This window comes from Stegostoma tigrinum, chromosome 24 (assembly GCF_030684315.1).
Source record: "Stegostoma tigrinum isolate sSteTig4 chromosome 24, sSteTig4.hap1, whole genome shotgun sequence".
Lineage (NCBI taxonomy): Eukaryota > Metazoa > Chordata > Chondrichthyes > Orectolobiformes > Stegostomatidae > Stegostoma > Stegostoma tigrinum.
The window spans coordinates 35,631,298-35,653,493 of NC_081377.1; the positions used below are offsets into that span (position 1 = coordinate 35,631,298).

At 44.9% G+C, this 22,196-nt stretch overlaps 1 protein-coding gene across 1 annotated transcript; it reads right to left on the reverse strand.

Moving 5' to 3' along the window:
* Window positions 1-466: 466 nt before the first annotated feature.
* On the reverse strand, window positions 467-19,128 carry ptafr (platelet-activating factor receptor). The gene is made up of 2 exons (XM_048558185.1): window positions 18,962-19,128; window positions 467-2,708 (listed from the first exon to the last, which is right to left on the reverse strand). The coding sequence occupies exon 2, from the start codon at window positions 2,644-2,646 to the stop codon at window positions 1,582-1,584; it is 1,065 nt and encodes a 354-aa protein (XP_048414142.1). The 5' UTR covers window positions 2,647-2,708; window positions 18,962-19,128; the 3' UTR covers window positions 467-1,581.
* Window positions 19,129-22,196: the final 3,068 nt, after the last annotated feature.

Here is a 22,196-nt window from a genome sequence, read left to right on the forward strand (position 1 = left end):
ATACTGATAATGTGGTTCCGTGACTCTGTACTACAGTGGAGGACTGTTCATGTGTAAATAAAGAGTGACTTGGTGACAGGATACCGGCTTCTGTGGAGTTATTTCAGGGACGGAGTGCAGAACCTCCAGCTTGCTCGCAAAAGTTGGTGTTTTACCTGTGCTTGCATTTGCAATGAGCTCAGAATCATGTAATCGTGTGTGAAAGGCTGACCAATCCCTGAGTGGAAGTATCACTCATTGTTAGGACCTCTCCACACAGTCTCAAAGCAAAGCAAGATTCTACCCAAAGGATACAATCTAAAAGGAGGTTAATAATTTTGGACACACCATAATAGTTATAATAAAATACTTCTTGAGGCCAGATAGTACATATATGGAGCAGTGTGAAACACTGGAATCAAATATACCCAGAGTGGCATAAATTTTTAAAAAACACACACACAAACATAACATCTTTAGCCATCAATTTGCCAGTTTAATTTTTGGAATGCTTCGACCAATGCTTTCTTAACGTGTGAAACAATTCATTCAAAAAGCAAACAACTCTTTCACTTCCCTCCCTCTGGTTCTCCCACATCTTCTTTCTGAAAATTTCCTGGCAAATGTATGACGCAATGAATTCTGGACACATCTTCACAACTGGCCGCTTTTCATATGAGTCAGGCTCAAATAGTCATGGTTCACAGATTGGGGTATTCGCACCTTACCTGACAATCAGGAGTAGACATTTCCATCGCTGCAACATTGACCATCCCTTCCCTAACCCGCTCCAAACCCCAACCCACCACATGACTAACTCTTCTCTACACTTTTGTTACCTCCAGACTTCATTTCTCCATGATTTCCTTACTGGCCTCTAACCCTTCAGAAAATCCTTATTGTTCAAAACTAAACTATTTGTACATTGACCCATATTAAGTCACATTTGCAGACATTGCTGTCCTGTTCTCCAATGCATTGCATTCAATAACCTATCAACATCTTCGAATTCCACCATCCTTTCATTCACTATCCCTTTCTGCTTTATTCTTGTATTTCCCCTTATATCTTTCACTCCTTTGAATCTTGCCTTTTTCAAACCTGTCTTTCTCTTAATCTCAGCGATAGAGAGTTCAGTCACATTGATGCCACGGTTTCTTCTTCCCTGAACTCTTGAAACTCTCTATATCCCCTTATATCTTTGAAAAGGTTCTCAAAACCCATCTCATTGAACAGGGTTTTAGAAACAACTTTTAACTTGTCCATCCAAATAGTTTGGCATTTGTCCATTTTCTACCTCTCTGTAAAACATGCTGCAAAGGTGCTGTGTAAATGCACATTGCAGAATCACAAAAACAAAAACATGGTGGTGACATTATGTCATTATATTAGACAGAGTGATGCACACATTTATGGACAGTGATATCAAAACTAAAAATAAACAAATGCAACAAGTCAAATATGGTCAACATTATCCTGGTCGTATCAGCAACTACATTTTATATTCTGGAGAAGGGTCACTAGACCTGAACCATTAACTCTGATTTCTCTCCACAGACGTGCTGAGTTCTCTCCAGCAATTTCTGTTTCTGTGACACCATTTTACGTATTGTATATGGTATGTAAAGCCATATCTCCTTCTATATTGGATTCTGTGGATATGGTCCTAATGCTCTTCCTCGTACTTTTCCATCTACTGAGACGTTGTGTCAAAAATTTCCTGAATTTCTTGGTCAGAAAGCAGTAAATGATAGGATCCAGTGTACAGTTCAGACCCATCAAAGACAGCGTGATCTGATGGGCATCATTCACTGCCTGTCTGAATGCACAGTCCTCTGCCCACTGCAGTTCAAGGACAGTGAGGGTCCAGGGGCCATGGACCAGATGATGGGGGACAAAGCAGATGCAGAATACAGTGATGACAGCACACACCATGCGGAATGCTTGTTTCTTCACCTTTTCACTTCTACTCGGCTGGGCTGCTTTTGTTGATAGTAGGTTCAGGATGAGTAAGTTGCAGATGATTATTACAAGAAAGGCAATAAAGAAAGCTCCAATCAAGATAAAGTGGATGATGACCACAGGCAAGGCTGAATTCCTATCATATCCTTCAAAGCAATGAGTAACGCCATCAATTTCGTTAGTTCCTTTTTTGAAAAGAAAGGGGGCTGCGCTGGCAACAATTACAATCCAGATAATTGTTGAAATAATAAAGCCTCTCTTTCTGCCATTGTACTGAACTGTCTCAATGGGATATGCCACAGCACAGTATCTGTTATAACTGATCACTGCAAGGAACACAATGGAACAGTAGGTATTGATAAAAAATAGACAGCCAGCCACCCTGCAGGGGATCTCTCCAAAGATCCAGTCTCCTTTAGTGTTGTAGTACACTATCCAAAAAGGGAGCGTCAAGATAAACAGTAGATCAGCAACACTCAGATTCACCATGAAGATTTTAATCTCAGTCATGCTCTTTGTAGGAGTCATCTGCTTAAAAACCCACAGCACGTAGCAGTTTCCAATGAGTCCTAGGATGAAGATGAGACTGTAGACAATAGGAAACAATATGTATCTGAATTCTGCATCAATCTGGCAGCTGCTGTTGGTCTTGTAAGCAAGGCCAATGACAGTAGAATATGAGATGTTACCATCAGATGAACTCATTCTTGATCTTTATGAAGTCCAAATCTTACATCAAGCATTTATGATACGAATGATTCTGAAAACTGAAAGACAAAAATTCAGAGGTTGATCACTTTCCATTACAGAATGCAAAGATCAGTCATCAAATACTTTTTTTAATGAATAATGGAATAATAAAAGCTAAATATAATTTTATTCTTCCATTCAATATGGGCATTGTTAGATTCAGAAGCATTTATTCTCGTCCCTAATTGCCCTGGAGAACATGGTGGTGAGCTGTCTCCTTGAAGCACTGCAGTGCACATGCTGCAGGGTGACCCAGAGTACTGTTAGTAAGGGAGTTTAACCTAGCAAAAGTGAAGTAACGGCAGGTGACTTGGAGGGAAACATTCAGATGGTGGTGTTCTGTGCATCTGTTGTCCTGCTCCTTTGAGACGGGAGAAGTCACAGTTTTGGAAACGTAGTCTCGAAAGAGCCTGGGTGAGTTGCTTCAGTGCATCTTTCAGATGGCACACATTGTTGCTACTGCGTACTCACGCTGGAGGGAATAAAGGATTAACTTATTCACAGAACAGAGACTGATAGATTTCTAGATCCTAAACCTATCAAGCATTATGGGAATGGAATGGGTAAATGGCATTGAAGTTCTAGTTGATTGGCGGAGTAGATTCCACCAAATGGTCTAGACCTACTCATGTTCTTGTGTTCCTAAATAATTGCACCAGAAAGAGTACTATTGCCATTTTAAAAATTGAACCCCTACATCACATTTTGTGACCTTTTGATAGCATTTCCAATGAAATTATCTGGGTGTGTTAGAAGGTTAGAGGTGAGTGAAAAAAGTAAAATAAATGTCTTAAAGCAAATTTTATACACACATTTGTAAAAATATCACGCTATGATAGGCGATTGTGCTTGGTGGTTTCTCTTTATATTAGCGTATGTGGAGCTAGTGGGACTTGAACCTCGACCTTCCAGGTCAGAAGTAGCAACACTACCATGTGCCGAAAGAGCCCTTACTATCGCATGTAGGGAGAGTTGATTTCAAATTGAGTCAGGCACCTAGAAGCTTATTAACAACTAACTTTGTACATTAATAGGACATCTCAGATTTAGGTAGTGTCCGGTGTTCTGTTTGCTTAAGCAAGTGTAACGTTATATCGGGAGATAGCAGGAATTGCTGATGCTAGAGTCTGAGATAACAAGGTGTGGAGCTGGAGGAACACAGCAGGCCAGCATTATAAACAGAAATACGAAAGCAAAAGAAAATACACAGTCAGTCCTCCCCCAAGCTCTGAAAATTTCTCCTGCCTTTCAATTTCTGACCCTAAATTTTCCTTTCTTCACACGCTTGCCTTCCCACCCCACCTCATCTTCACCCCAACATCATCAGCCCTGATTTAATCTCCTCCTGCACCATGATCTGGAATTCTTTTCTTGAATTCCTCTTGCTCTCCGCTTGTGAAATCCTCTTCAGCACACCTTAGATAAACCTTTGGGTCAGGCCACCCTCTAATTCCTTCATTGACCAGGGGTTTAAGTCTTCCCCATACCTCAGTGAATTGGGGTGAGGATATTTTTTGATGCTAAATGTTCATTGTAAGTGCAAACTGTATTCATTGCAAGAAGCCAAGCCCAGTCAGTAGCTCATACACTGTATCTTCGGTGCTGTCTGGAAAATGATGCAGCTCTGTGTTATGTGGAGCCATCTTTAGCAGCTGCCATGTGAGGGGCCACAATATCATAGCTTGAAAGAGGCATGGATTGGTTGGACTAAACGATCTGTTTACGTGCTGCATGTTTCTCTGGCACTGATGTAGAATCATCATCAATCGTAACTGAGAAGTAGACTGTAGCCAACCTTAAGAAGACCTGTGCAAAATACCACATAAGTACCAGCTAAAATATAACAAGGAAAATTTTAGGTACACCCTGCCGCATCTTCACCATCCCCCCAGTCCTCCCACTGACTGAGGACGAACGGTCAGTCCTTAGTAAGGGGCTCACCTTTATCCCCCTACAACCACACATCAACCAATACCAGTCACGTTTGGACATAGAACAGTTTTTCCGCTGCCTTCGCCTCCACACTTACTTCTTCAACCAGGAACCCAACCCTCCCTCCACTGACCCCTTCACCCGCTTCCAACACAAGTCCTCCTCCTGGACACCACACCCAGACCTCCTACCTTCCCTCGACCTCTTCATCTCTAACTGCCGTTGAGACATTAACCACCTCAACCTCTCCACCCCTCTCACCCACTCCAACCTCTCCCCCGCAGAACGGGCAGCTCTCCGCTCCCTCCGCTCAAACCCCAACATCACCATCAAACCCGCAGTCAAGGGTGGCGCAGTGGTAGTATGGCGCACTGATCTCTACATCGCCAAGGCCAGACGCCAACTCTCCAACACCACCTCCTACCGCCCCCTCGATCATGACCCCACACCCGAGCACCAAACCATCATCTCCAACACCATTCATGACCTCATCACCTCAGGGGACCTCCCACCCACAGCGTCCAACCTCATTGTTCCCCAACCCCACACGGCCCGTTTCTATCTCCTTCCCAAAATCCACAAACCTGCCTGCCCTGGTAGACCCATTGTCTCAGCCTGTTCCTGCCCCACCGAACTCATCTCCACCTATCTGGACTCCATTTTCTCCCCTTTGGTCCAGGAACTCCCTACCTACGTCCGTGACACCACCCACGCCCTCCACCTCCTCCAGGACCTCCAATTCCCTGGCCCCCAACACCTCATTTTCACCATGGACGTCCAGTCCCTATACACCTGCATTCCACATGCAGATGGCCTCAAGGCCCTCCGCTTCTTCCTGTCCCGCAGGCCCGACCAGTCCCACTCCACCGACACCCTCATCCGCCTAGCCGAACTCGTCCTCACCCTCAACAACTTCTCTTTCGATTCCTCCCACTTCCTACAGACAAAGGGGGTGGCCATGGGCACCCGCATGGGCCCCAGCTATGCCTGCCTCTTTGTAAGTTACGTGGAACAGTCCCTCTTCCGCACCTACACAGGCCCCAAACCCAACCTCTTCCTCCGTTACATTGATGACTGTATCGGCGCCGCCTCCTGCTCCCCAGAGGAGCTCGAACAGTTCATCCACTTCACCCACACCTTCCACCCCAACCTTCAGTTCACCTGGGCCATCTCCAGCACATCCCTCACCTTCCTGGATCTCTCAATCTCCATCTCAGGCAACCAGCTTGTAAATGATGTCCATTTCAAGCCCACCGACTCCCACAGCTACCTAGAACACACCTCCTCCCACCCACCCTCCTGCAAGAATTCCATCCCCTATTCCCAATTCCTCTGCCTCCGCCGCATCTGCTCCCACGATGAGGCATTCCACTCCCGCACATCCCAGATGTCCACGTTCTTCAAGGACCGCAACCTTCCCCCCCACAGTGGTCGAGAACGCCCTTGACCGCGCCTCCCGCATTTTCCGCAACACATCCCTCACACCCCGCCCCCGCCACAACCGCCCAAAGAGGATCCCCCTCGTTCTCACACACCACCCCACCAACCTCCGGATACAACGCATCATCCTCCGACACTTCCGCCATCTACAATCCGACCCCACCACACAAGACATGTTTCCATCCCCACCCCTGTCTGCTTTCCGGAGAGACCATTCTCTCCGTGACTCCCTTGTTCGCTCCACACTGCCCTCCAACCCCACCACACCCGGCACCTTCCCCTGCAACCGCAGGAAATGCTACACTTGCCCCCACACCTCCTCCCTCACCCCTATCCCAGGCCCCAAGATGACTTTCCACATTAAGCAGAGGTTCATCTGCACATCTGCCAATGTGGTATACTGCATCCACTGTACCCGGTGTGGCTTCCTCTATATTGGGGAAACCAAGCGGAGGCTTGGGGACTGCTGTGCAGAACACCTCCGCTCGGTTCGCAATAAACAACTGCACCTCCCAGTCGCAAACCATTTCCACTCCCCCTCCCATTCTTTAGATGACATGTCCATCATGGGCCTCCTGTAGTGCCACAATGATGCCACCCAAAGGTTGCAGGAACAGCAACTCATATTCCGCTTGGGAACCCTGCAGCCCAATGGTATCAATGTGGACTTCACCAGCTTCAAAATCCCCCCTTCCCCCCACCGCATCCCAAAACCAGCCCAGTTGGTCCCCTCCCCCCACTGCACCACACAACCAGCCCAGCTCTTCCCCTCCACCCACTGCATCCCAAAACCAGTCCAACCTGTCTCTGCCTCCCTAACCTGTTCTTCCTCTCACCCTTCCCTTCCTCCCACCCCAAGCCGCACCTCCATCTCCTACCTACCAACCTCATCCCACCTCCTTGACCTGTCCGTCTTCCCTGGACTGACCTATCCCCTCCCTACCTCCCCACCTATACTCTCCTCTCCACCTATCTTCTTTTCTCTCCATCTTCAGTCCGCCTCCCCCTCTCTCCCTATTTATTCCAGAACCGTCACCCCATCCCCCTCTCTGATGAAGGGTCTAGGCCCAAAACGTCAGCTTTTGTGCTCCTGAGATGCTGTTGGGCCTGCTGTGTTCATCCAGCCTCACATTTTATTATCTTAAATTTTAGGTACATCTTGGGCAGAATAATTGGCAATATTCTGAAGAATGCTTTTGAGGAAAGAACAAAGGGATTTAGGGATCCAAATATACAAAGTCTTAAAAGTGACAAGAACAGTTGATGAAAGGATTATTAAATTGTAAATATAAAAGCAGCCCCTCCCAGAGAAGCTCAGCAAGTCTGACAACATGTATGGAGTACTGCACTCCAAATGACTAATCTCCACTAGGCTCTGCCTCCAGCAGGGAATTTGCACATAATGGGGCAACATTTGTGTGTTTCAAATGGCTACAGTTAAGATGGAGTCTGAGACCTTTAGGTTCTTGGGTCAAAAGCTCAGATATAGAAATGATACCCCTAGTTTGCCTCTTAAAGGTATGCTGTATTCTAGCTGCAACAAACTTTAACTCTAAGGCTCTCTCTCTGCCTCCACAGATGATATCAGAACTGCTGAGTTTCCCAACATTTTCTACTTTTATTTGAGATCGCCTTCTTACTCAATACTGTGCTTTACCGGCCACTGTAGGCTTTATGGGGGGAGGTGTAGAATACAGAAGTAAAGAATGATTAGGTTGTAGTTAGAATGTGTCCAGTTTTGAGTACAACGCACTAGAGAAAGTGCAGGATTTTTACTAAAACTAAACGAAAGATGAAGACATTCGTCTAGATCACGTTTCAAGAAAGTGAGACTGTTTTCCTCTCGAAAAGAGCTGGCTAAGTAGAAATCTGATAGGCTGCTCAGTTATCAGATGATTTGATAAAGTAATTAGGGGAAAATAAAAAGTAATTAGAAGAAACTATTGCCCAATGAATGATTCAGTAAACACAGTCACAAAGATTTAAGAATATCACTAAAAATCACGAACAAGGTTAAGAACTGCCCCAGCCAAAACCATGGAGGGAACTGAAACCCCAATTACTCTTAAAGAGAAAGTAAAATAATTCCACAGAGACTGGTATCACCAAGTTTATTTACACATGAGCAATCCTTGTCTTTAGTACTGTCTCTTCAGAGTCAGCTCTCAGAGTGGCAGTGTCTCTAACGCTCACCTTTTTATCTGTCAGCTAAGGCTCCCTGATTGAACCAGATTAACAACCCCAGTCAGGGAACTCACATTCAATGAGAACCGAAAGTACTGTGGATGCTGTAAATCGGGAATGAAAACAGAAGTTGCTGGAAAAGCTCAGCAGGTCTGGCAGCATCTGCGAAGAGAAAATCAGAATTAACATTTCAGGTCTGGTGACGTTCTGAGGAAGGGACACTGGACCCAAACGTTAACTCAGATTTTCTCCTCACAGATGTTGCCAGATCTGTGTGACTTCTCCAGCAACTTCTACTTTTATTCATAGTCTATGAGGTCCAGCTGGCTGACCTCATTACAATCACTACAGGAAGAAGCTAAAAAAATTCTTGGAAGGATTTAGGGAAAGGGAAGGGATTTTTTTATCAACAAGAGATTGAAGGGGTATGGGAGACAAGCAGGAAAGTAAAGCTTAGACCAGGATTATTTAAGCTCTGTGTTTATTGAACAATGCAGGAAGCCTTGGGAAGGGACAAACCCCTACACCTGTATTTCTTAAGTTTTTATGTTTGCTGTTTAACAACTGCGACTATGCATCAAATGCATTCATTTTCTGTACAGCCCATTGGGGCGCTGCAGATTTGTGAAAAGTATCATGATCAACGTAGATTTGTCCTTCCCTTTCCTTCTCTACAGCCCTTGGTGTGTCAGCCTCCGTAGCTTCCTCAGGATCTATTGGAAAGACCACACCACAAATGCTGAAAACTGCCGACATCAGCAGCACCGAGGACAAAGCCGAGTGCACTCAGTAGGTCATGCCCCCCAGTTGGTGACAATCATCTGCTGTATGGAGAGCTGGCCATTGTTAAAAGAACCGAGAGCCTGACACAAACATGTGAAGAAGTCTCTGATGATGAGGCACTGTGTGCCACATCAGCCACTGCCAGTGAGAATTGCAGGCCATAAGCTATGATGCCTGGAGATGCTACACCAGGAGTGCTGCAGGCACCATTGAGATTGAGCAAAGAGCCATTATGAAAAACAAAAGGAGGAGAAGGGTGTATCCAATTGCAAGACAGTCAGAACCACTACAGTGTGGAAAGAGGTCATTCGGTCCTTCCAGTATTTACTGACACACTGGACAGCATCCCAATCAAACCCAAGTCCCCCATCCTATTTTTCCCCAAGGGTAATCAACCTTGACTACTCATCACAGCACACTACAGACAATTCAGCATGGCCAGTCCACCAAACCTGCACCTCTTCATGCTGCGGGAGGAAACCGGAGCACCCAGCAGAAACCCACACAGACTGTCACCCAAGGCTGGAACTGAACCCATATCCCTGGCACTGTGAGGCAGCAGTGCTAGCCACTGAGCCTTCATTTGGACCCAGTGTAGGAGAATACATTAGTCAGACAAGCTTGACTAGGCAATAAATTAAACATTCATAAAATCTTCATCTGTGCAGAAATGCGGAGACAGTGAGGGTCACGGACATATCTGTTTTCAAGTTGGAATAGGAAGCAGTAAGCTCAGCTATTTCCTATTCTGATGGCAATCAGTGTTGCAGAATGTCCTGTCAGTCACATATTGCATATAGTCCACTGAACTCAACTCACTCAGGAAGGAGGTGCTGAGGCAACAGTTAATTATAGATATCGATTCAATGCAATTCTTGATCATCTGAAACAACACTAAGAGTTTAACTGTTTAACAAAATGGATAAACAAGAACTGTTTCACTGATGAAGCCACAATAAATCTAACCTTTCCTAACAATAAAAATTCAGTTTTTGACTTGAACATTATCTATTTTCTCATGGATCCTATTCAATTATTTGACCTGAAAATCTATAATCTAAAAATGTGAAGCTTAAGCTGCTGTAGCATCATAAAAACCTTTTTAAAATACCAATTTCAAGAACTGAATAGGCGAGGTGGAACATGCAGGTAAGTGAATTCATTCATTATTAAGGGACTTGATTAGTACCAGAGAGAGAAACATGCTGCACACATAGGGCTCCAGGCGATCACAGGGAGTGTTACTGGGTGAATTGCTTCTTTGTCGAGCCAATATTAAAATGATGGGTTGAATGGCCTCCTTCTGTCCTCTGAATATTCTGTGCCCCACTTTTAACTAATATAGTTTGCATTTGGGAACAATTTACATTTCACAAACAAAAAATTGAGAACTATACTTTTCTTAATGCTCCTAAAAATTCAGCCACAATGCAACTGAAACTCACCTCCCTCCCTGGGCACTGTCTTAAGTCTGAAAGAAATGATTTGTCACTTCGACCTCCTATTGATCATAAGTTGATCTTTGAAGCTCATATCTTCTCTCACACCAACTGCTTGCTTCTACCTTCGTAAATTCATCCATTTTTACTTTGTTAATTTTATCTCAGATGGAGTCATACAGCAGGGAAACAGACCATTCAAACCAACCAGTCTATACAAAACATAATCGCAAACTAAACTAGTCTCACCTGCCTACTCCTGGCCCATCGCCCTCCAAACAGTTCCTATAAATTTTCCTTATCCAAATGTCTTTTAAACAATGAACATCCATTACATCCTCAAGAAATATATCCAAAAGCAAACCACCCTCTGTGTAAAAAATGTGCCCCTCATATTTTATTTAAACCTCTCTTTTCTCACCTTCAAAATGTGTCCCCTAGTCTTGAAACCCCCTATCCTAGGGATAAGACAATGACCATTAACTATCTATACCCCTCATTATTTTATAAACTTCTACAAGTTCGCCTCTCAACCTCCTGTACTCAAGAGAAAAAATTCCCAGTCTATCCAGCCTTTCTTTATAACTCAAGCCTTCCATACCTGGCAACATCCTGGTAAATCTCTTGAGATAAAATATTACTTTTTAATCATGGAATGTGGGCATCACCTGCTGGCCAGCATTTGTTTCCCATCCCTGGTCATCTTTGTTATATATGTGAAGTAACGTCATTATCTATGTGAAGACAATTTATTTGCAGAGCCTTAAATTGTCTATTCTGTGTTTCAGGTCTTCAGGCTCTTTCTCCAGGTTGTTTACTTTCCTCTGAATCCACATTAAGGGTTAATCAATCCAGTTCAGTGAATATCAGGAATAAATAGACTCACATCATCAAACTGAACAACTGAACCACAGATCCCCTCCTGCCTCTACCTATCAATTATCAAAACTCTCAACAAACTTCTGTCAACTCCAGATTTGAACATTCCATGCTTTCCTTGTCAGCCTCCCAGTGTCCACCTACATGAAATCCCTACAGTGTGGAAACAGTCCACTCAGCCCATCAAGACTACGCTTTGAAGAGTATCCCAACCAGGCCACTCCCCCTACCTTATCAGTGAACTCCTGCATTTTCCAAGGCCAGTCCATCTAACCTATCCTACACAAACAGAGCAAGAATGCACAAACTTCACACAGAGAATCGTCCAAGGCTGGAATCAAACTCAGGTCCCTAGCACTGTGAGGCAGCAGTGTTAACCACTGAGGCACTGTGGCACCCCAGTATATAGTCTTACACTCATTCAAAAGTCTGCAGCAAATGTCATAACTTTACTGATGTGTTCACTGTCCTACAATTAAACAATGCCTCAATTTTTAAAATTTCCAGTTTTTCTGTCCTCACACATCCTCATCTCTGGTTTGGCTCCATACCATATTCCATTCCATAAACCCTCCAAAACTCGACACTCATGCAATTTTATTTTGTGCTTCTTTAATTTCCTTTGCCCCACCCATTGGTGGCTGTGCATTCAGCTGTCTGGGCGCTTTGCTCTTTAACCTTTCCACCTTTCCCCCTTCCTTTTGTTGTCTCTTGAAATGGATCTCTTTGACCAAATTTTGGGTCACCTTTTCTGTTATCTCCTTAAGTGATTCAGTGTCAAGTTAATGTTCCTAAGAGATGTGTTGAGATGTTTTACAATGTTAAAAATTCATTGCTGGTGCAGAGAAGTAGTATGTAAAATTTAAAACAATGTTTTCCTTTGTGCATACATTATTTTATTGCAGAGGAACATTGAAATCACTCACAAAGAAACCACCAGAGTGTAAGGTGGAATGCCAGGGAGTTATAACGAACAAAATCCCATTAAGGTCGATCAAATATCTGAAAAATGTCAACGTGCATTGAATTTGATTCATCCCTATGTGCGCACTGACATAAAAACATATAATCTGCAGCCCCTAAGACCGGGTCATTGAGTTCAGTTATCATCCCCGCCTGGACAAATTACTCAAAGTTTTGTAATGGTACTGCTGGAGTCTTCTAAACATTTACAGCATGTGAGCAGGTGATTCAGTCCATTGTATCACAGCCAGTTACCCATGATCAGGCTGCACCTTTGAGCCATAGTCCCTGGAGCTGATGGCAATACAAATGAAAATATTAAATATTGCTTAAATGTTACAAGTACTTCTGACTCAACTACCCTTTCAGGCAGTGAGTTCCAGACTCACCAGCCTCTCAGTAAAAAAAAAGTTCTTTTCAACTCTCCTGTTAGCCTTTCACCTCTTATCTTACATCAATGTCCTTCCTTTTTCATCCCTTTACAAATGGAAGAAGTACTTTCTGATACGCCTTATGTCCGCCCATCCATATACTTTCCCATATAATAAAATGTGAGGCTGGATGAACACAGCAGGCCCAGCAGCATCTCAGGAGCACAAAAGCTGACGTTTCGGGCCTAGACCCTTCATCAGAGAGGGGGATGGGGTGAGAGTTCTGGAATAAATAGGGAGAGAGGGGGAGACGGACCGAAGATGGAGAGAAAAGAAGATAGGTGGAGAGGAGAGTATAGGTGGGGAGGTAGGGAGGGGATAGGTCAGTCCAGGGATAACGGACAGGTCAAGGAGGTGGGATGAGGTTAGTAGGTAGGAGATGGAGGTGCGGCTTGGGGTGGGAGGAAGGGATGGGTGAGAGGAAGAACAGGTTAGGGAGGCAGAGACAGGCTGGACTGGTTTTGGGATGCAGTGGGTGGAGGGGAGGAGCTGGGCTGGTTGTGTGGTGCAGTGGGGGGAGGGGGCGAACTGGGCTGGTTTTGGGATGCGGTGGGGGAAGGGGAGATTTTGAAGCTGGTGAAATCCACATTGGTACCATTGGGCTGCAGGGTTCGCAAGCGGAATATGAGTTGCTGTTCCTGCAACCTTTGGGTGCCATCATTGTGGCACTGCAGGAGGCCCATGATGGACATGTCATCAAAAGAATGGGAGGGCGAGTGGAAAAGGTGAGGGATGTGCTGGAGATGGCCCAGGTGAACTGAAGGTTGGGGTGGAAGGTCTTGGTGAAGTGGATGAACTGTTCGAGCTCCTCTGGGGAGCAAGAGGCGGCGCCAATACGGTCATCAATGTAACGGAGGAAGAGGTGGGGTGTGGGGCCTGTGTAGGTGCAGAAGAGGGACTGTTCCACGTAACCTACAAAGAGGCAGGCATAGCTGGGGCCCATGCGGGTGCCCATGGCCACCCCCTTAGTCTGTAGGAAGTGGGAGGAATCGAAAGAGAAGTTGTTGAGGGTGAGGACGAGTTCGGCTAGGCGGATGAGGGTGTCGGTGGAGGGGGACTGGTCGGGCCTGCGGGGCAGGAAGAAGCGGAGGGCCTTGAGGCCATCTGCATGCGGAATACAGGTGTATAGGGACTGGACGTCCATGGTGAAAATGAGGTGTTGGGGGCCAGGGAATTGGAAGTCCTGGAGGAGGTGGAGGGCATGGGTGGTGTCACGGACGTAGGTGGGGAGTTCCTGGACCAAAGGCAAGAAAATGGAGTCCAGATAGGTGGAGGTGAGTTCGGTGGGGCAGGAGCAGGCTGAGACGATGGGTCTACCAGGGCAGGCAGGTTTGTGGATTTTGGGAAGGAGATAGAAACGGGCCATGCGGGGTTGGGGAACAATGAGGTTCGAGGCTGTGGGTGGTAGGTCCCCTGAGGTGATGAGGTCATGAATGGTGTTGGAGATGATGGTTTGGTGCTCGGGTGTGGGGTCATGATCGAGGGGGCAGTAGGAGGTGGTGTTGGAGAGTTGGCGTCTGGCCTCGGCGATGTAGAGGTCAGTGCGCCATAATACCACTGCGCCACCCTTGTCTGCGGGTTTGATGGTGATGTTGGGGTTGGAGCGCAGGGAGCGGAGGGCTGCCCGTTCTGCGGGGGAGAGGTTGGAGTGGGTGAGAGGGGTGGAGAGGTTGAGGCGGTTAATGTCTCGACGGCAGTTAGAGATGAAGAGGTCGAGGGAGGGTAGGAGGCCTGGGGGTGGTGTCCAGGAGGAGGACTTGTGTTGGAAGCGGGTGAAGGGGTCAGTGGAGGGAGGGTTAGGTTCCCAGTTGAAGAAGTAGATGTGGAGGCGAAGGCGGCGGAAAAACTGTTCTATGTCCAATCGTGACTGGTATTCGTTGATGTGTGGTTGTAGGGGGGCAAAGGTGAGCCCCTTACTAAGGACTGACCGTTTGTCCTCAGTTTTTTCCCCCACAGTGGTCGAGAACGCCCTTGACCGCGTCGCCCGCATTTCCCGCAACACATCCCTCACACCCCGCCCCCGCCACAACCGCCCAAAGAGGATCCCCCTCGTTCTCACACACCACCCCAACAACCTCCGGATACAATGCATCATCCTCCGACACTTCCGCCATCTACAATCCGACCCCACCACACAAGACATTTTTCCATCCCCACCCTTGTCTGCTTTCCGGAGAGACCACTCTCTCCGTGACTCCCTTGTTCGCTCCACACTGCCCTCCAACCCGGCACCTTCCCCTGCAACTGCAGGAAATGCTACACTTGCCCCCACACCTCCTCCCTCACCCCTATCCCAGGCCCCAAGATGACTTTCCACATTAAGCAGAGGTTCATCTGCACATCTGCCAATGTGGTATACTGCATCCACTGTACCCGGTGTGGCTTCCTCTACATTGGGGAAACCAAGCGGAGGCTTGGGGACCGCTTTGCAGAACACCTCCGCTCGGTTCGCAATAAACAACTGCACCTCCCAGTCGCAAACCATTTCCACTCCCCCTCCCATTCTTTAGATGACATGTCCATCATGGGCCTCCTGCAGTGCCATAATGATGCCACCCGAAGGTTGCAGGAACAGCAACTCATATTCCGCTTGGGCACCCTGCAGCCCAATGGTATCAATGTGGACTTCACCAGCTTCAAAATCTCCCCTTCCCCCACCGCATCCCAAAACCAGCCCAGTTCGTCCCTCCCCCCACTGCACCACACAACCAGCCCAGCTCCTCCCCTCCACCCACTGCATCCCAAAACCAGTCCAACCTGTCTCTGCCTCCCTAACCTGATCTTCCTCTCACCCATCCCTTCCTCCCACCTCAAGCCGCACCTCCATCTCCTACCTACTAACCTCATCCCACCTCCTTGACCTGTCTGTTATCCCTGGACTGACCTATCCCCTCCCTACCTCCCCACCTATACTCTCCTCTCCACCTATCTTCTTTTCTCTCCATCTTCGGTCCGCCTCCCCCTCTCTCCCTATTTATTCCGGTTCCCTCTCCCCATCCCCCTCTCTGATGAAGGGTCTAGGCTCGAAACGTCAGCTTTTGTGCTCCTGAGATGCTGCTGGGCCTGCTGTGTTCATCCAGCCTCACATTTTATTATCTTGGATTCTCCAGCATCTGCAGTTCCCATTATCACTCACACATATCCTTTCCCATAACTGTCCAAAATTTAATTGAATTATCATGATTATCTCCAAAATATCACACACCGCACCCCCCCCCCCCAACCCCCCAACACACCTTCCACCTGGCCAGGCTCATATCTCAAGATCAGGTCCAGAATTGCCCTCTTCCTTGTTGACCTTTCTACTGGCCATTAAAGTTCTCCGGGATGCAATTTAGGAATTGTGCTATCTTGCACAATAAGGGCCTAGTCTTATAGGAGCCTGACTAATGCAGGCTCTAGCAAAAAATGTATCAGAATTACTCAGAGGACTGGCAAGGCCTTTCCCAATGTGAGAAACAACTCACTGCATCATTTCACCGAATTCCTGGCATTGAGGTGAGATTCTCGCTTGGTAGTAGTGAGTTGTCTCTTAAGGGGGATGATTGTTTGTTATTAACATTGTTAACTTCCTCTTCAAGGGGATTATTGCTAATGACCTTGTTAACTGCACGTCTCACCTCATTGACATGTAGCTTTTCATTGTTTTACCCTCTACATGAAAACAGAACACTGAGAATTTCCAACATCAAAGTTGGGGCAGATATCTGAATAATTTAGCCCACTGCTAACTCTGAAGGTCATGATGTCGAGGTGTCACTGTTAGACTGGGGTGGACAGGGTCAAAAATCACACAATACCAGGTTATAGTCTAACAGGTTTATTTGAAGACACAAGATTTCAGACAGGCACCCAAAGAGGGAGCAAGGCTCCAAAAGCTTGTGCCTTCAAATAAACCTGTTGGCCAGTGACCTGGTGTTGTGTGATTGTTGACTTTGAAGGTTGTTCAAGTTGGACACTGCTCAACAACCTCTCAGGGCACACTCCTTGGGCGCCAGACACACACACACATGCCACATCCACGAAAATCTGACAAAAATCAGCCTCAAAAAGCCGTCCTGGCACATCAACCAAAAAAATTTACATCCAGCCCCAAAACTATCCCAGTTAATAATTGGGGAAATAAAATTCCCTACAATTACTGCTTTTTTATTCTCATACCTCTCAAAACTGTGATCATATATTTGATTCTGAATCTTTCCCGAGCTGTTTGGGGGCCTCTCTTTCACACCAACAGCCTATATATCCCTTTTGCATTTCTTCTATCCGTAAGGTTTCATTTGAGGATCCTTCCAACATATTTAGAATACTTTTGGAATACTCTGGTCAATTCTGGTCTCCCCGCTTTAGGAAAGATGTTGTGAAACTTGAGAGAGTTTAGAAAAGGTTTACAAGGATTTTGCTGGGATTGGAGGGTTGGACCTTTTGGAAAAGGCTGAATAATCTGAGGCTATTTTCCCTGGAGGGTCACAGGCTGAGGGGTGACCTTATAGAGGTTTATGAAATCATGAGAGGCATGGATAGGGTGAATAGACAAGATTTTTTTTTTCCCCAGTGTACGAGAGTCCAAAACTAGAGGGCATTGGTTTAAGGTGAGAGGAGAAAGATTAAGAAGAGCCCTAAGGGACAACCTTTTCACACAGAAGCTGTGAATGTATGGAATGAGCTGCCAGCAGAAGTGGTGAAGGCTGGTACAATTACAACATTTAAAAGGCATCTTGATGGGTACATGAATAGGAAGGGTTGAGAGAGATAGGGGCCAAATGTTGGAAAATGGGACTAGATTAATTTGGGATATCCCTTCGGCATGGATGAGTTGGACCGAAGCCTCTGTTTCACGCCATACATCTCTATGACTTCAAATCAACCCCCCCCCCCCATTGCTAAAGTTGATTCCTTGATCAAAATTACAACCACTCCCTCATCTTCTGCCCGGTCTCTATCTTATTGAATACCCTATGACCAGGAATGATGCGCTGCCAATCTTGTACATCTTTCAGCCATGACACGGTTATAGCTGATATTTCACTTTCAACTGCCTCGACCACCCTGAAATCCTACTTTTTTACTGTCCTACTTACCTCCTTAAAGTCTGTTTGCACAACTTCATTTCTCTCTCTTTCTATGTCACGTCCCAAAATGCATAACATCCCACCCACACCCTTCAGAATGCCGTGCAGTATTTAAACATCGGCTTCCGAGTGCTGTTTATCAGCCTTTAGAAACGCAATTTAAAACTAGTGATGCAGAAGCTGTAAACAGCAAACTAAGTTACATAGAACAGATTGCAATTATTTTGAGCATATCAGTTTATTTTCTCTCACCAATCTCTCTCCCAGCGATTCTCCTTTCTTCGCCCAGACAGACTGACTGACACTGGGCACAATTTTGCAAACTCAGTCCGTTAGCCCCTGTTAAAGCGGACTTTCCAGCTCAGCCTGCTCCTGGCCATTTTCAACGCCCGAATGTATTAATAAAATTGTCGAATCTTCCGGGATAGAACGACGGCATTCAGTCCTTAGTACCTCTTTGGAAGAGCTACTCAACTAGAGCCTAATTCCTTCGCGTTTTCCCCATTGCTGTGTGCACGTTATTTTCCCTTTTCTAGTTTATCTGATTCTGTTTTGAGAAGTACTGAGATTTAACTGATTTGTTTCACCTCAATTACCCAGGAACTCGAAGATAATTTTAGCTTGGATGTATTTATTATACGGAGAAACTCATTTGCCACGGTTGTCCACAGAACATCATAACATGCCTGTAGCCGAACTGAAAATCCCAAATTTTTGGAACATTACATGCACATTTCTCTGGTAACATTTCCAACAATTCAAAGAAATGTATTGGGGTGAGGCAGTGGAACTGAGAGTAAGTGGAACTGAGAGTAAGTGGAACTGAGAGTAAATGGAACTGAGAGTAAATGGAACTGTGAGTAAGTTTTGTTTAAGACACAAAAATCTAGTTAAGCTCTGAAAAATGTGTCCGTCTCTCCCTAAGGGGTGGTTCTGTCTGATACCTGCCAAAACAAGACTATAAAATAAAACCTCCCAAAATTGAAATGGCCTAACATTGCCACTAACAAAAAAAAACACTGAATTACTGTTTAAATTATCTTATAACACTCGGCAGCAAAAGAGTTTTCCCTAAATGAATGGATTCTTTCTGACAAAAATAAATGCTCAGATCAACAGATAAATGACAAAGTTAAGAACAACTTACCCGATTTACTGACGTCCCTTCAGGTATAAAAACTGGCCCTTTACCAATAAACTGTCCAATAAATAATAATGGTAAATCAGCAACTCTTAATCTCAGTGTCTTCAGCAGTCCACGAATGTTTCCCCCAAAGTATTCGAGAGCTCAAATGAGAATGAGAAACTTCTGGCACAACACAGCACTAACAGCTCATTAATAATACTTGGTACTATTTCCTCCTTTATGTTTGGCAATTGCTTGTGCAATACAACACATATCTGCGAAAAGGAAGTAACAGAAAAGAGACATAAATGAATACTAATTTTGAAGCAATACCATTCATTATCCCATTTATCATCTGTACACGTGTAATGCCTTAATTTGAAAACAATCCAAAATTACCAATTAGGTGTTTGACAGTATCTGACAGGCATTTGAAGTATGGGAAGGTGGCTCTTACGTCTGTCCAAACCTCTTTCCTTGGGGAAAAATATTCAAATGAGAACAACACCTTCTTGTTCAAGTCCCAAAAAAACTGGATCTTGTTGAAATTCCCTTTGATGACTCAACATTGCTTTGAGAGAGATGACTAAGCAATACAGGATTGTCAAAGGTGTAAATGTCACAACAGAATAAGCTATGATATACATAGGGAATACATGGTATTTAGTGTGAATGACGTGTGATTTTATACTTTATTTAAGACAAGACAGCCCCTTGTCTGAAATTGGCAGTGATATATAAATAACGTGGAATTGGCTGTATTTCAGGTGATAAGGATTTGTACGTGAGACAAAGAACATAGAACACAGAACATAGAACAATACAGCACAGAACAGGCCCTTCAGCCCTCGATGTTGCGCCGACCTGTGAACTAATCTAAGCCCGTCCCCCTACACTATCCCATCATTATCCGTATGCTTATCCAATTTGGGATATTATGTGTCAGAGATAATTTGGAATCAACCATTAATATATGAGCTGGGCTATAGCAGCAAAGATCTCGACAATTCATTTCAATCAGCTTGGATAATCGAGGGAAAAACTAGAAATCAGCTGGCATTTCTGGTCCAGATCAATATCAATAGTTTAAAAAATTGCTGGAAAAACTCAGCAGGTCTGTCAGTATCTATGGAGATAAATCAGGGTTAACGTCTCAGATTGAGTGACCCTTCCTCAGATTTGAAAACAGAGCCCTCAGAAATCCAGTTCTGAGGAAGGGTCACTCAACTCGAAACATTAATTTCTCTGCACTACGCTGCTGGACCTGCAGACCTTTTTCAGCAATTTCTATTTTTGTCTCTGATTTACAGCATCCACAGTTCTTTCAATTTTTATTCAATGTCAATAGATTTCTGCATAGATTGGGTGACTGCTTCACAGAACATCAACATTCTGCCCACAAAAATGACCCTGAGCTATCTGTTATCTGCCATTTTAACACACCACCCTGTTCCCTAGCCAACATCTCTGTCTCAGGCTTGCTGCTGTGCTCCAGTGAAGTTCAACACAAGCTGGAAGAACAAAGCCTCATTTTCTGCTTGGGGACCCTGCAGCCCTCTGGACTAGATATTTGAGTTCAATAACTTTAGGGCCTATCATTAACTCTTGATTTTTCTTCACAGACGCTGCCAGACCTGCTGAGCTTTTCCAGAAACTTCTGTTCTTGCTCCTGATTTACAGCATCTGCAATTCTATTGATTTTTATTCTACTGATAACTCAGTGTGATTATCAGGGAGTTAATTTTCACTACAGCCTATGTTTTTATCATAGTGGTTAACATTTTTGTGATACTCATGAGTTACTTTGATACAAGATCAGTATTATACTTTGGTCTATCTATCTGACCAAAGAGATATCCCCAGTATCTACCAGAAGGAAAGCCCTATAAAACTTGCAAATGACACAGACAGATCTGACTCTCACAAACATTTAAAACACAGAAACATTGCAGCCGGGGTAATCCGTTAAGCCTTTCGAGTCTGCTCGGCCCATTCAGTGTGATCATAGCTGATCATTCAACTCTGTGCTCTATTTCTGTTTACTCCCCTTGTACACTCATTCTGTACACTTCAAAAGGAATTTCAGCATGACTGGATTTTGGCTTGTTTTCTTACTGTTTTTCTTAACCTCTCTGGGCTGGCTGATATTTCTTCATCAATCAGCAACGAAAAACAAATGATTTAAACAGCATTAGATTGCTGGGCGATTAAAAGGTATGCAATATAAAAGTTATTATTGAGATTTTGATTTTAAAATAGAGGCAGATGGATTTGGGTCACCTCTGCAAAGTTAGTTAATTCATTTAGAAAGACCTGAAAGCAATTTGGAACAGTGACCTATCTACATCATTTCTAAACAGGCATGTGAATTCAGTTAAGTACTGAATTTATGACAAATCAGAGATCGTCATTTGTCTGCTAACTTTAGTTTGAAACAATCAGGAATCCATTTCTGAAGGGAGCACTCTCCTGGCATGAGAGTCAAGTTGTCAATGCAGGAAAACTAACCACCCCAACAGAAGTGGCTGTAGTTTACGAAGCTCCAAGTTGGGAGAGTTTGTTTAGATAAGAGCAATGTGTTGTGGATGCTTCAGATTCTAAATCAAAACAGAAAGTGCTGAAGAAACTCAGCAGGTCTGCCAGGATCTGTAGAAAGAGAAGTAGAGTTAACATTTCGGGTCCTCTTTGGAACTGAGGGGTTTGGAAAAGTGTAATCAAAACCTATATACAAAAAGTATGAAAACCATCACTCTCCCAGCACCCCCGCTTCAGTTCCATAGTGGACTCAAAATATTAATTGGAAAAGCTCAGCAGGTCAAGAAGCTGACTATCTGGGACAAAGCAACCCATTTAACTGGCATCTAATCCACTAACTTCAACATTTGCTCCCTCCACAATCAATGCACTGTGGCAGCAATGTGTGTGTGATCTCGAAGATGCACTGCCCTCACTAAGGCTCCTCGAATAATACTCTCCAAAGCTGTGACTGCTACACCTGGAGGGCCAAAAGCAACAGATGCATTCAAACACCACCACCTGTACATTCGTCTCCAAGCCACACCTCATCCTGACTTGGAAATATATTGTCATTTCTTCACAGTTGCTGATACAAAATCTTGGAACACCCTTCTTTGATAGCATTATGGCTGCACCTGCAATGCACGGACTATAGCAATTCAAGAAGATGACTTCCCACCATCTTCTCCAGGGCAATTAGGAGTGGGCAATAAATGCTGGCTCAACCAATGATGCCCAC